Below are 12,735 nucleotides of genomic sequence, written 5' to 3'. Positions count from 1 at the left end.
CCCACCCGAACCCACGCCGCCCCGTGGGGGCGTGCCTCCCGGGCAGGTCTGACTGCGTGTCGGAGGCGCCCTGGGGCCCTGACACGGGGCTCGCGCATCAGGACCAGCAAGGACGGCGTGCCCACGTCCCCGGGGCGAGGTGGGCAGCCTGCCGGGCAGCCTGGGCCGTGTGCCCCCGGGTTCCCGCAGCCGCCAGGCAGCAGGAAGGCAGCCTCCGGACAGCCTATGGGCCTCCAAGGCTTTTCCCGCACTTTAACATTGTAGCAAAACGTCCAGTGTAAGCTTTACCGTTCAGACCGGGAACGGGGCAGCCATTTGGTCTGGGGCTGCCCAGGCCCGGGGGGCGGTGAGTGCGTGAGTGGCCAACAGAGCAGTCCCTTCCTCCCTGGTTGGTCTGTGTGGCCCTCGAACGATGCTGTCAATACCCACGTGGGCCTTGGCAGGAAAAGGTTCCCCACCCGCACTCAGATCCACCGCTAAGCGGGCAGCTCGGCGCTACGTGCGCCACCCCACCCATCCTCCTCCAGGACAGTCACCTTCCAACTGAAGCTGCCCCCCCCCCACCGCTCCCGGCCCCCCTCACCGGCTCTGGGAGGGGGGGCTGGGTGCACGGGGCTCGGGGGGGGGGGGCTGTATGGGTGACTCAGAGTCACCTCGCACCTGCCTCGCCGGCCTCCAGGCCCTTTGCCCGATCCCGGAGTGGAGAAGAGTGGGGGCACCGGCCCTTCTGTGCTCTCACAGGAGGGAGAGGGGGACACCCCGTTCTCCCAAATCAAACCCCAGGGGCCCTGCTTCTCCTGAGGCTACAACGGAGAAGGAAGAGCCTGGCTTTTTGACAGACAGACAGACGGACGAACAAAGTGCCCTGAACAAAGTGCCCTGAGCCTTGCCAGCTCCAGGGGTGTGGCCCCGCCCCCGCTGGCTGGGATGCCGGGTCCGGACTCCCGGTCAGGGCTCCCGGCAGGGCCGGCAGGAGCCTCAGCCTGCCCGCTCGTTAGTCAGACCCCGGGCAGGAGACGGCCTTTCTTCAGGACTTGCCTTTCCCTCGGCGCTTCCGGACCCAGAAGAAAACAATGAGGGTGTGTGGCCGGGAAAGGCTGTGGGAACAGACGTCCAGTGGGCGACAGGCCCCGGAGGGGCTGGGCAGGCTGTTCCGAGTTTCCCAAGACTGACCCCCACTCCCACTGGATTCTAACTCGGAGACGCCCCCTCACCCCCATTCACGGGCTGCGGCACGTGAAGAGGCCGGCACCTCACCTCCTGCCTGTGCAGTGGGCTGGGTCTGCGGGAGCCTCCTCTGCCCGGATGCTGGGCCGACAGGGGGGTCCGGCCCCTGCCACGCCCTCCCCTCTGCTCTGCTCTCCCTTGTAAAAGACGTGAGCCTGGGGCCTGAGAATTCTCCTTCCGGGGTTCCTACACGAAGGACAGCAGCAAGAGCAGGTGGGCAGGGAGGGTCAGCTCCAGGTCAGGTGAGGAGGGCCCAGGACCCTGCCCTCCAGCCCCTCCCAGATGACGTGAGCACAGACCCTTCAGCTCTTCTTCCACGTACACACTGACTCGGGGCGGGCACAGCCCCGACCGTGGAGCTAGAACTACAGAACGTAGGACCTCACTGGGACCGGGTCAGGCCAGGGTTCTAGTTCAAACAAAAAAGAACAATAAGAGAAAAAAACTGGCATGCCAGTTCTCATCTCCATTTAAAACTTCTGATTTCAAGATACTACTAAGATAGTGACAGGGCAACACGGGCAACATGGATAGTTAACGGCTGGTGCCTGCCAAAAACACAGCAACATGGATGTGATCGAGGACTTCCAAGAGGAATGGACAAGAACTGCCCGCATGGGACAAGCCCCAGTGAGACGCCAGCAGAAAACCCGCACACCCTTCACCTGAGCCCATGGGAGGCCCAGGAAGCCCGCGGGAGGTGTCGGCAATGAACACACGCAGCCCGCCGCGGGCAGTGCGCTGGGCTGGGCAGGCCCCCTGCTGGGAAACGGGCTCATGCAGGCCGGGACCGCTGTGCGCCCTCGGAGCCTGAGAAACACCGGCTCTGTCCCCGACGCCCTCTGAGCAGCGCTGTGTGGTGAAAGGCGTCTCGGGCCCAGGCGGCATTTCCAGACGGCCCGCTGCCCCACCCCGCGGGCCCACGCAGAAAACTCGCGTTTCCAGATCCCGACTCTCAGGGCGGACCGCACAGTGGGGCCGATCGGGAGAAAGGGACGTTCCCAAACCCAAATGCGTCGATTTTAGATCCTTTACCACGCACACGGGAAACTCTAGAATGAAACTATGCTTTTAAATGGCTTGGTCCCTGCCTCAAATCTCTTCCAGGTTGGAAAATTACAGATCGTTAAGCTTCCTTGGACAACAGGGGAGGGAACACCTCGCGTGATGTGGAAGGGACAGCAGCTCGCAACGCTGGCCCCCGGGGACCGCGGACTCCAGGACTTGCGACAACCCGGTCCCTCGCCACCGAGGCCCACACTCCACTCAGACTGCGGTGACAGCGACCCCGACAACAGGGCTTTGATAACGTTGCTCAGCGTCTTCTCCCACCAGGTGTCCCGCAAGGGCTCACCTCTTGCCTCCACGGGCTGGTCGCACTCCCCGTTGGGACAGGTCAACGCCAACTGCACTTGTTCAAACCCCCAAACCTGATTGCACCCCAACATCAGGAGACCGTCCCCTCCCCTGCCCTGGTTCAGGCAGGAGCAGAGGGGTCAGAGGAGAGGCTGAAGGGAGGAGACCAGGCCTTGGGCCCCAGGGTCCCCGAGCCCACGCCCAGCCCTCGTTCTGCTCCGCGTGCCGAGCGAGCGAAGGGCCGGCAGGCGGCACTCACCGATCTGCAGCAGGATGGGCGTGACCAGGGCCGTCTCCATGGCGTAGCAGAACTCCCTGCCGAACATCACGGCCCCGTGCATCACCCACAGGCGCACGGGGATGCGGTCGATGGAGCCCTCGCTGACGGTCTCGTCGCGCGGCTCGGGGCCGGCGCCCGCAGGCTTCCGCAGCTCGGGCAGGGCCACGGGCAGAGACTCCGAGTCGGCATTCTGCGGGGCCATTCTCATCACCACCGGGACAGCTCTGTGCTCACTTACTCCACCTATTAAATAGCACTACCGTGTATCTGTGAGGGTAAGTTAAGACGTCGCCTCTCTCTGCTTCCGTGGCGTTCCCCGGCGAGTAATCCTTCTGTTCCTCTCGGTACAACTGCCCACTCGGACACGGCGCGCAGCCAGCAGAGCGCCTTCTGGCGGGATTCTGAGCATGTGGCTGTGGATTACTGTGAGTGCGAGTTACAAATCCATAATGGCCATTCAGTTAATACCAGTTTCATCATTATGACCGAGGAGGTGCAGACGTGGTCTCTGTGGCTGCGGAGAGGCGGGGCGCTGACACGGGAAGGGGCTCCACCGTTGCTCCCCATCGAGCGACCGGCTAATCTGCAAGAGAGGAAAGGACCCCGCGGTCAGGCCACGCCCCGAGAACGAGGGAGGAGGCCCACAGCAGTGGCTGTTCTTGGCGGCTTACTCTCAACAAGAGGAAGAGCAGGGCTCGCTGAGGGGCTGAGACCGCCCAGCGCACAGCGGCCACAGGCTCAGCGACCCCGCCGACAGGTCTGCGGACTCAGCCGAGTCCCGAGCGACGTCCCCACTTTGCCTGGACAGCCGCGGAGGGAAGCCACGCGGTGACAGTCACCTGACCCAGTTACCACCCGGGGTTAGACACCAGGGCTGGGGGCTCCTAGCCAATGTCTAACGCCCTGGGAACACAGGCTGAGGAGGAGGGAGCAGCAGGGACGGCCTGTGCTCGGCTGGAGGGTGAGTGTCCAACCACCTGTCGCCGGCCTCGCGGTCAGGGCTGCCGGCCCCACGCAGCTGGTCACAACCACCGGGCCGGCTGCAGGGCTCCCAGCCTGAGTCCCGCTGAGTCCCTCTGATGGCCCAGGTCCCACTTTAACCCTGGCCACACGTGGCCACCTCGGGGGAGCCTGCCCTGGCGCTGTGGGGCAGAGGACCGAAGGACCCGCGCTCAGGCAGGCACCTGCTGCCCTCCGTGTTCCTCACCCCTCCCGCCTGCACTCCGCCACCGAGTCCCTGCAGTCTCTTCTCAAGGGCCAGCCCGCCCGGCGGCACTGCCCACGGCCCCCTTTCCCGGCACAGGCCCTCACGGCTCCTGTCCTTGGGGACGCAGCCCCCGGGCCAGGGCGCGCGCCTGGGAGAGCCCCTCAGCCAGCGCCATCCGTTCCATCCCCCGAGCCTGGCTGCACGGCGGGAGCCCAGGAGGCCGTGGAGGGAACAAGAGGACAGCTGCCCGGCCAGCTGCTGGAGGAAGTGGACGCGGGGGAAGGGGCGGCCGCTCCCGGAGGGTCCCATGCACCGCGAGGGCGTGGCGGGTTACCTGTTAGTCAAGGAGTCTAGGCATTAACGCGGCGGCTCCCTCTGTCAGGCAGTGCACACGCAGCGGCCCAGGGCAGTTACCCAGGTAGCGTCACTGTCATCTACATGACGGAAACGACAAACACCGTTAGCATCCTGTCAGCGGTGGGCACGTGCACAGCCTCCCGCGGCCACAGCTCTGGGAGCTCACTCCCCGGTGAGCTGAGCGCGGGAGCACCACACACTCAGCAAAACTGCCAAAAGCAAGCCAAGCTTTCCACGGCCTCCCGTCAGCCAAGCCTGGGTGGCGGGTGGCCATCACATTCGGGGGGACCGTCAGACACCATTAAGCCAGGTCTGCTGCCCAGGAACGGGCTCCCTGGAGGCTGCCAGGAAGCTGCTCTGCATGGGCGCTGCAGTGTGCCCTCTGCGGAGCCCGTTCAGAGCCCCCGCTGAGCAAGACAGCAGCTCGGGGGCTGCCTGCTCCCCCCGAAAGCGGGGGCTCTGGACCAGAGCCTCCTCAGCTGCTGAAAAGCGGCAGAAGTGGACGCTGTGACCTATCCCGGGACCTTCCACTCAAGCCCAGAGCGCTCCTGAGACAGCTCCTCGCCCAGGGACGCCGCCCGCCGACAGCAGGGCCGTGCTGTGCAGATGCACTCAGATAAGTGAAACGACAATGGCGACAATGGCTCCGACAACGACTTCCTCTATTGTCCTGTTTCTCACTGACGGGCAAGTGATGCCAAAACACGTGACTTCCGATCATTTGCTGGGGGAGACGCCGACGGCAGGGCCATCCTGACCGGCTCCCGCGCTCGGGTCGGGCCTGAGCCTCTGCCCGGAGTCCCACACTCGACGTGACGCGATGGCCACCTTCAGTGACCAACCCCTCCGCAGGTGGTCAGGAGGTCACGCATGCTCGCAGTGTGGCTGAAGCACGCCTGCACACGTGACACAGGCGCGCACGCACGGCCCGGGCAGGCGGCCTCCGGCCAGTGCCATGGTGGCTGGGGTGTGGCACAGCTGTTTGTTTTGCGCACCCGCCATTTAACACAGGCCCTGCCCGCGACCACGCTTCTGAAGCGGCGCCAGCCGTTAACTGTTAAAGACATTAACTAGCGACCCCGTCGGATGTGTCCTGGCCCCGGCCTCTCCTGCGCGGGCTCTCCGGGCGCCATGGACACAGAAGCCGGGGAGCAGACCCACGGCAGCAGGCGATGAGGAAGACCAGCGTGGACCGAGACCACAGAGACGTAACGTCGAGCCCAGCGAGTTCCCAGGGCCCGCGCCGAGGATGAAGGAGAGCATCAGGCGAACCTGCGGGCACGTCATTTCCTAAAATTGCTAACGAATCCCGCTGGGGGCCCAGGCGGCTTCCCGGCCAGAGGCCACTGAGGGGGAATGACCCGGAAACGGGCGAACTGCCCCCAGCAGACACGCGCTGCCCCAGTCGCCGGCCCCGAACACAGACGCGCTCACGCCCTCTGCCTCCGCCCTTCACGTGTCCTTGGTTTGCACATGGGCTGAGGAGGCGGCTTCTTGTTTTTCAATTAAAAGTCAAGGATTTCTCCCCTCTCCACATCCCAGCCCTGATCCGGAGGACAAGCTCCAGCAGGAATGAGGCTGTGGCTGCCATGGCAACAGGCAGCCCGCTTTCCACTGCACGGCTCCGGTGCCATCGCCGGGGAGAGGAAGCCTCAGGGCCCACCTGCAAGGCCAGGTGAGCAGCCTGCGGCGTCCGATCACTCCCGCCGACGCCCGGGCAGGTGCCCGTCTGCTCGGCCTCCGTCCCTCAACAGGAGGGCACGCAGGTCCCAGGCTGCCCAGGGACACTCATGACAACCAGCGACGAGAGTCTGAAAATCCCACTGACCTTGGAGACGGGCTGAGGAGGGAACCCCGTACTGCGCCGTGCGCAGACGTCACAGCAGTCAGAGCGGCTCCCGATTCGGGGTCTGCCCTCCAGAGGACGCCACGCACAGGGAAACCGGAGCGACGGTCCACACCGGGAGCGGCTGGCACCGTGGTCCACATGTCAGGCAAACCCAAACCGCCCGTGTTCTTAAAGGGGAAGTATGAAATACACTCGAAGTTGTCAAAATCAAAACGGGCTTTAAAGGTGAATCTCTGATGGATGAAGAGAGCCGGCGGGGACCTTGGCCTGGTCACACCTCTTCTTCCCTCAGAGCCATAACGAACCACAAAGCCGCCCCTCCGACTCCGTGTCCCCCTGGGCTGGGGTTGCCAGTCAGCGGCGCAGCGAGGAGGAGTCAGGTCTGCCCCCCACCCAGGACCACGGCTCTGCTGAGCCCCACACTGGTCCAAGGCCGCCCCTCAGCATCGTGTGAAGTCCCTGGTCTCATAACCCCTCCTAGGTGTCAGGCCCTCCCTCTCCTGTCCGGCTCAGCGCAGGGGCGTGGCCGGGAGCTGGAGAGCCAGCCCCCCCGGGAGGCGAGGGCGGGGCGGCCTGCCCTGAGCTCCTTTACCGTGTAAATGAGACCAACCCACAGAACCTCCTGAGAGGAGACCCCGTAACCAGAGGCCCCGTTTTCTGTGAGGACGAGACCTCCTCTCCCACTGTCACCTCTGGAGGGAAGGCGCACAGTCCAGGCGCCGTCCAAGACGCCTTCTTAGAAACCAGTCCTTCCAACACGGATCAGACGCCTGGAAATGCGCGTTCCCACACGTGTGGAGGCTTCCCCGCTCCACAGCAACCCCCCGACCCCGGCAGGGCTCCCGGAATCCAGCTCTGCCCGGATCCTCTCCACCGGAGACCCGGCTCCACAGGGGGCTCTGTCCGCGAGGCCGCCCTCCGCTCCAGAGCCGCTGCCTGTGGCCTGACCAGCCGGCGGTGAGTCAGAGGGGGGCCAGGACCCTTCCCTGGCTCAAATAACTGGCCAGAAAGGCTCACAGAACTCAGGGAAACCCGCTTACTCATTAGGTCATGGATTTCTTCCAAAGGATCTTAAGGATGCGAGGCGGCAGCCAGATGAAGATGCGCAGGCAGGCGAACAAAGCGGCTCTGTCCCGGAGCCTGCCCAGCGCGTGGCACGCGGAGGTGGTCTGGCTCCAAGGCCAGGAGCCGCCCTCGGGTGTTTATGAGGCTCATCACCACCGGCCACTGAGCTCCCCCTCCAGCCCCCCCCAGAGTTGGGGTGGGGGTTGGGGGGCAGAGTTCCAGCCCTCTGATCACCAGGCCGGGGCTCCTGGCAGCCGCCCCCACCCTCCAGCGCTTTCCAAAAGCCACCTCATTAACGTAACAAAGACACCTTCATCCCCCCCCCCTCGCCCCTCCACACACACACACACACACACCTAGGAAATTCCAGGGCGGGGAGCATGAGCCAGGGGTGGGGAGACAGGGGGGTCTCTGTATTAATGAGGTGCTTCTGGGAAGCGGGAGAGTAACCCTGAGTGTCCTAACCAGGCCTGGTAAACAAAGCCCACAGTGCCCGGAGCTGACAGCTAACAGGAAGTGCAGAGAGCAGGGGCTAGACCAGCTCACGTGGCACGCCGAGTTCTCTTCAAGGACGGATGCAGAAGAAAAGGTGCAATCGCTGGGTGACTTACAATCATATTCCTTCTGTTCCCATAAAACCTAAAATTTATTTTTAATAAGACAATGAACTACCTTTCAAAGTAACTTTCTGACCGGCCTATCCAACACCACAGGGTCCTGCCATGTGGAGAGACACCCAGGAGTGGTGGCGCTGACTCGCAGAGGCCTAGACAGCGAGACAGAGGCCAGCAGCCCGGCCCCCCTGGAGGGGTGCGGGGGGGGGGGGGGGGGGCAGGGCAGGTCTGACAGCCCCTTTGGACCCAGGAGCTCCTGCAGGTGCACGTGGTGCATCCAGAAGCTTCCCAGTCCGACCAGCACTGGGCCAGGGCTGGGACCCTCCCGTGCTGTGGTGCCCAGAGACCAGCCACGCAGGTAGGCCCAGGCCTGCTCCCTCCGCATCCACTCCAGGTCTGTCACATGACCACCACAGGCCTCAGTCACATGACAGGACTTTTCATTCAACAGCCCCACCCGCTGGCAGCTCAGATCTCACTCTGCTTTATTCAGCCTTCTCCCCACTGGACTGAAGTCAAGCACCACCCCCTAGGCACACCCCACCTGCTTTGTTCATCCCAGATTCTCCCACAATGCACTGTACCAGGCTAACGCGTGGTTGGCCTGGACTGCTAGGCTCGGTGGCCACTGAGGCGAAAGGACTCAGCCCTCTCCCCCCCCCTCTCCAGGCCGAGGGACAAGCAGCAGCCCTCAGCGAGGCCGGCGGAGTGCGGGAGCTCTGCTCCGCGTCTGGCTGATGGGCCGCACCCTCCCCGCCTTCGGCCAGAGGCCCACTTGGGTTTCTCAGCCGAAAACATCAGCTGATAGGCACCCTCCCAACTAACCTGTGGGCGCTGCCGTTCGGGCCTGCGCAGTGCCTGCCCGGCTCCGAGTGCTGTCCTTGAGCAGCGAAGAATGAGCCCCCAGCAGCGCCAGGAAAGCGAGCAGAGGCAAGAGGCCAGCGGTCCCGGCACCTGCTGTCCTGGTGAGCGTGGGAGGGCGAGCGGTTCCCAGCACCTTAGACGTACCCACGCCGCCTTCTACAGAATGATCCCTCCCCCCGCGCCGAGGGTGTGGGTCCACACTCAGCCGGCACCACTCGCCACTCCGACACCGTCTGAGACCAGCCAGCTCCCGTGCCGTCAAACAACGATGGAGGTGGAGTGTGGTCAGGGGCACGGGAAGGCCACAGTGCAAGAAGGACCCTGACTTCCCCGAAGAGCCGCCCTGCGCTGAGCGGACAGACCTCCGTGAGCATGAACGCTGGGTTCCTGGGAACGAAAGCCGGGCCGCCTGGGCAGAGCGGGCCCAAGCACATCACACACACGCGTGCAGTGAACTCACGTGACAGGATCTGAATGAGCCGAGAGGAAAGGCCTTAAACAGGCCCCCTCTCCTCCTATGGAGACGGGGTGACCCGTCCCGCACCCCACCCGGAGTCAGGATGTGGCCCTGGCGCACCTGGCACCGTGGGCGGGCTCTGCCGGGGGTGGGGGAGGAGGGCCCTCAGGTCCCTGCCGTCCTTGGGCCACACGTTCAACCTGTGAACACAGCACGCAGTTCCCGTGAGTGTCCAAGGAGGGCGGGCGAGTTTCCGCTGGGAAGATGCGTCCCGGGCACGGACGGCGTGATGGCTGCACGACACTGGGGCGCACTTTCAGTGGCCAGAGCTGCGCCCTGTAACAGCGTCGTTTCTGACAGGCACATCTCATCACGGCGTCCAGTAAGCAACGCAGCGTGAGGGCACCGCTGGGAATGGCCTGGAAGGCCAAGCTAGTGAGACAGTGGGGTTTCCCCTGTAGGAACCCAGGGCCCCACCACCATTCAGCAAACCCACAATCATTTAAGCACGACTCTGAAACCCAGAGGACGCGGGCCAAGGGCAGGGACGGGCCTGTGTGCATGTGGGGACAGCAGGAAGGCGGGGACGCCGCCTCCCAGGCGTGCTGGGCCACCAGTGGCCGCCCGCAGCCCAGCGCGCTGACCACACGCCCGCTCGGGATGAGTCAGGAGGGAGGGAGACAGACAAACAGCAGGAAGACGGGAGTGGAAGTCAGCAGGATGATGAGTCAGCTGACCCGGAGGGCGTGCTGGGCCGGACTAAGGTCTAAGGTCCCACAGAACAGACTCCACAGGCGCCGCGTGCTGGGCCGGCCTTGCTGGGGCCCGCGGCCGGGCAGGGGCCACTCTGCCCCATTTGACGAGGGCGGTTCACTTGGACCCTCTACCGCCCTGGGGCTAATGAACGTGGGAGCCGGCTGTCCGCACCGCCTGTCGGCAGGAGGCTGCCGGGAGGGACAGCGGACTGACCCAGAATGGGGCTCCGTTCACTGAGAAGCGGCCTCCTCAGGACGGGGCGCGCTGCGTGCTGTTCAGGGGTACGTTCACCATCAGCTGGGTTCCTTGACGCCGGAATCTGACCACACGTGGACACCACCACCCACCCACCCCGTCTTGTACTCACATCCCCGTTCCTTCCGTGTGAGGCCAGCGTTCCCTCTGGACGAGGCGTCTCCAGCTTTAAAGGAACAGTTCGTAGAAAGGCAGGGCTCTAGTGCAAAGGTCGCATTCCTAAAAAGCCGGCCAAGCCTAACCCCAGCAGCACCTGGAAGTATTACAGACCAGTTCCCACCAGCTCTCCCCTCCCCCAGCCCAGCCCAAGGCTCGCCAGAAACAAACAAATGCCACAAAGATAAAGCCCTCTTCAGGAACTGCGAACAAGTCTATCTGTTCACAAAAACCAACTGTTGGATTAAAGGTTGCAAGTTCAAACACAACCCGGCCATTGTGCACAGTGCCTCAGTTTATCGGCAACAATAGCTCCCTTTCAGAGAGGAGTCCCTGCAGACGCGGCCTCCGGCATCGTTAAGATACTTTGAGGATAAATATTAGCTGGGCTCGCCTACGAGAGAAGTGGAAGCTGCCGGAGAAGCCGATCCAAAAGAAAAGGAGAAGAGCCAGGCTGGCGAGGGCAGGGCCCAGCCGCTCCCTCCGCCCTCGCCCGGGGCCCGCCCGGCGCCCCGCGGAGGGCAGTGCTGGGCCCCAAGGAGCCACCGCAAGACCAAGCCCTGGGAAGAGGAGTCGGTGAAAAGGGGAGATCTCAAGGACAGGAGCAGTACAGCTTCGGTTCCGTTTAACTTAATTTCCTGAAAGACAGTTACACAGCCTGGGTGACCAGAGGCAACGGACACAGCCCTGCCACTGGCAGCCCCCAACCCACCCCCCCCCCCAGGTGGCGTGCAGCGGGGGCCGAGGCGGCCCTTCGCACCAGACTCGCCATCACTCACCCGCGTCACCGGGGAGCTTTTCACACTCAATACCACGGCGTGAGCCTCCACAGGACCTGGAGGCCAACTCGGAATACAGCCAGGCATGGCCCGAGCGACGTGATGGCTTCCCCAGCAAGTGACCAGCTCAGTGAGACCCAGAGCAGCCTCCAGGGTCACTGAGGGGGGGCAGCCGGTCAGCCAGGGCCCCACAGACCAGCCCAAGGACCTCACTCCTATGTCCCTGTCTGACCAGCCCAGCACAGACCCCTTGTGAAACAGGCAGGCCCCCTGAAACAGGCAGGCCCCCCTGAAACAAGGGAGCGCCGCACGCTCCTGCCCCCGCCCCACCCTGGAACCAGCTCAGAGCCCGGCCTGAGGGCAGGAAGTGGTACCGAGGACAGTGCCAAGTCTGAATCGCAAACGCAAGTCTCTGACGACAGCCGTGACCCCACGCTCACCCTGTCCCATCGGTGAGGGGACAGCACCCAACGACCGCCCTGAGGGCTGGGTGACGCAGGTGATGCTCACGGTGCCTGGAAGAGCAGGTCCTCCCTGGGGGCCGCTGCCCTGAGTCCTCAAACTGGAGCAGAAAGGCGGCCCCGCCACGGCCACGCGGAATCCATTCCTCCCTCCAGCGGTCCCGCCTCCGCTCGAGTCCCGCCACCAGCAGGCCTTTCTCTGTCCCCGCGTGAGGTCACTGCACCATGAGGTCACTGCACAGGTGCGAGGGGCACTCAGGACCGTGCTCAGCGCGCCCCTCCTGCTCGGGCTCCCTGGCCTCCCAAACAGCAAGCGTGTCCTAGTCGTCGTCCAAGGTGACAAACCTCAGCCAGCTTCCGAGAAGCCGCCCCTCCCGCGAGGCAGCCTCGGCCAGGTCGCACGCCGCTGTGTCGCCCTGGAGCCGGGACAAGTGGCCACAGGCCGGGGCCGTTTCCTTTCCTCCTGCGCCTCCGAGGCGGTGTCTCCCTGGGCGCGATGGGATCAGGAGGCAGGGCCGGGTCTGGGCCTCCGCGTCCAGCGGCCGGGTGGGACCCCGAGCCCTCTCCCGGCGGCTCCCCCAGGCCCGGTCCCGGTGGCCAGAAGGTGTTTCTGGCCAAGGCCGCAGTCCAGAGGCTCCACAAACCAGCCGACCGCCTAGAACGCCTGCCATCTTGCTGCTGCTGCACCCACACTTGCCATAAGCCTCGCGACTGTCCCCACAACCAACCCAGACGACGCCCGCCCTGAGCCCAGGTTCAGCTCCAGCCAGAGCTGGTCAGGAGGCGGGGTGCAAGGCGGAATGGAGGCCGAACTGAACGCTCCCAGCACGGCTGCCCGGAATGTCTCGGCTTCGCCGGTTACTCCAGGCATCGCCATCGCACCCATCTCAGCCTTGACTTTGGGGCGGTTCCGGGGCCCGCAGGCCACAGGCAGCAAAGGGCCTGCAGTCAACCAGCTTCCACGACCCAAGCACAAAGCTTCCGGGGCTTTCCCGCAGCCACTGCCCCGCGGGGAGGCACAGGGCCGGCGGCCAGGCAGACAGCCCAGGCCT

At 64.5% G+C, this 12,735-nt stretch overlaps 1 protein-coding gene across 3 annotated transcripts in view; it reads right to left on the bottom strand.

The window, feature by feature from the left end:
• Positions 1–12,735, bottom strand: part of SLC45A4 (solute carrier family 45 member 4) — a 41,025-nt gene that overhangs the window by 12,494 nt on the left and 15,796 nt on the right. Inside the window, exons 1-3 of one of the 3 annotated variants that reach the window (XM_079796466.1) lie at positions 10,400–10,420; positions 4,405–4,504; positions 2,843–3,446 (exon numbers count right to left, since the gene is read on the bottom strand). In XM_079796466.1, the coding sequence (XP_079652592.1) occupies positions 2,843–3,071 (229 nt within the window). In that variant the 5' untranslated portion in view covers positions 3,072–3,446; positions 4,405–4,504; positions 10,400–10,420. Of the gene's footprint in view, positions 1–2,842; positions 3,447–4,404; positions 4,505–10,399; positions 10,421–12,735 lie in introns of those variants that run through there. The other 2 variants (XM_079796465.1, XM_079796467.1) reach the window with 2 other exon arrangements.

Source organism: Cnephaeus nilssonii (assembly GCF_951640355.1).
Source record: "Cnephaeus nilssonii genome assembly, chromosome: 18".
Lineage (NCBI taxonomy): Eukaryota > Metazoa > Chordata > Mammalia > Chiroptera > Vespertilionidae > Cnephaeus > Cnephaeus nilssonii.
This window is presented reverse-complemented; position numbering and strand designations above follow the sequence as displayed.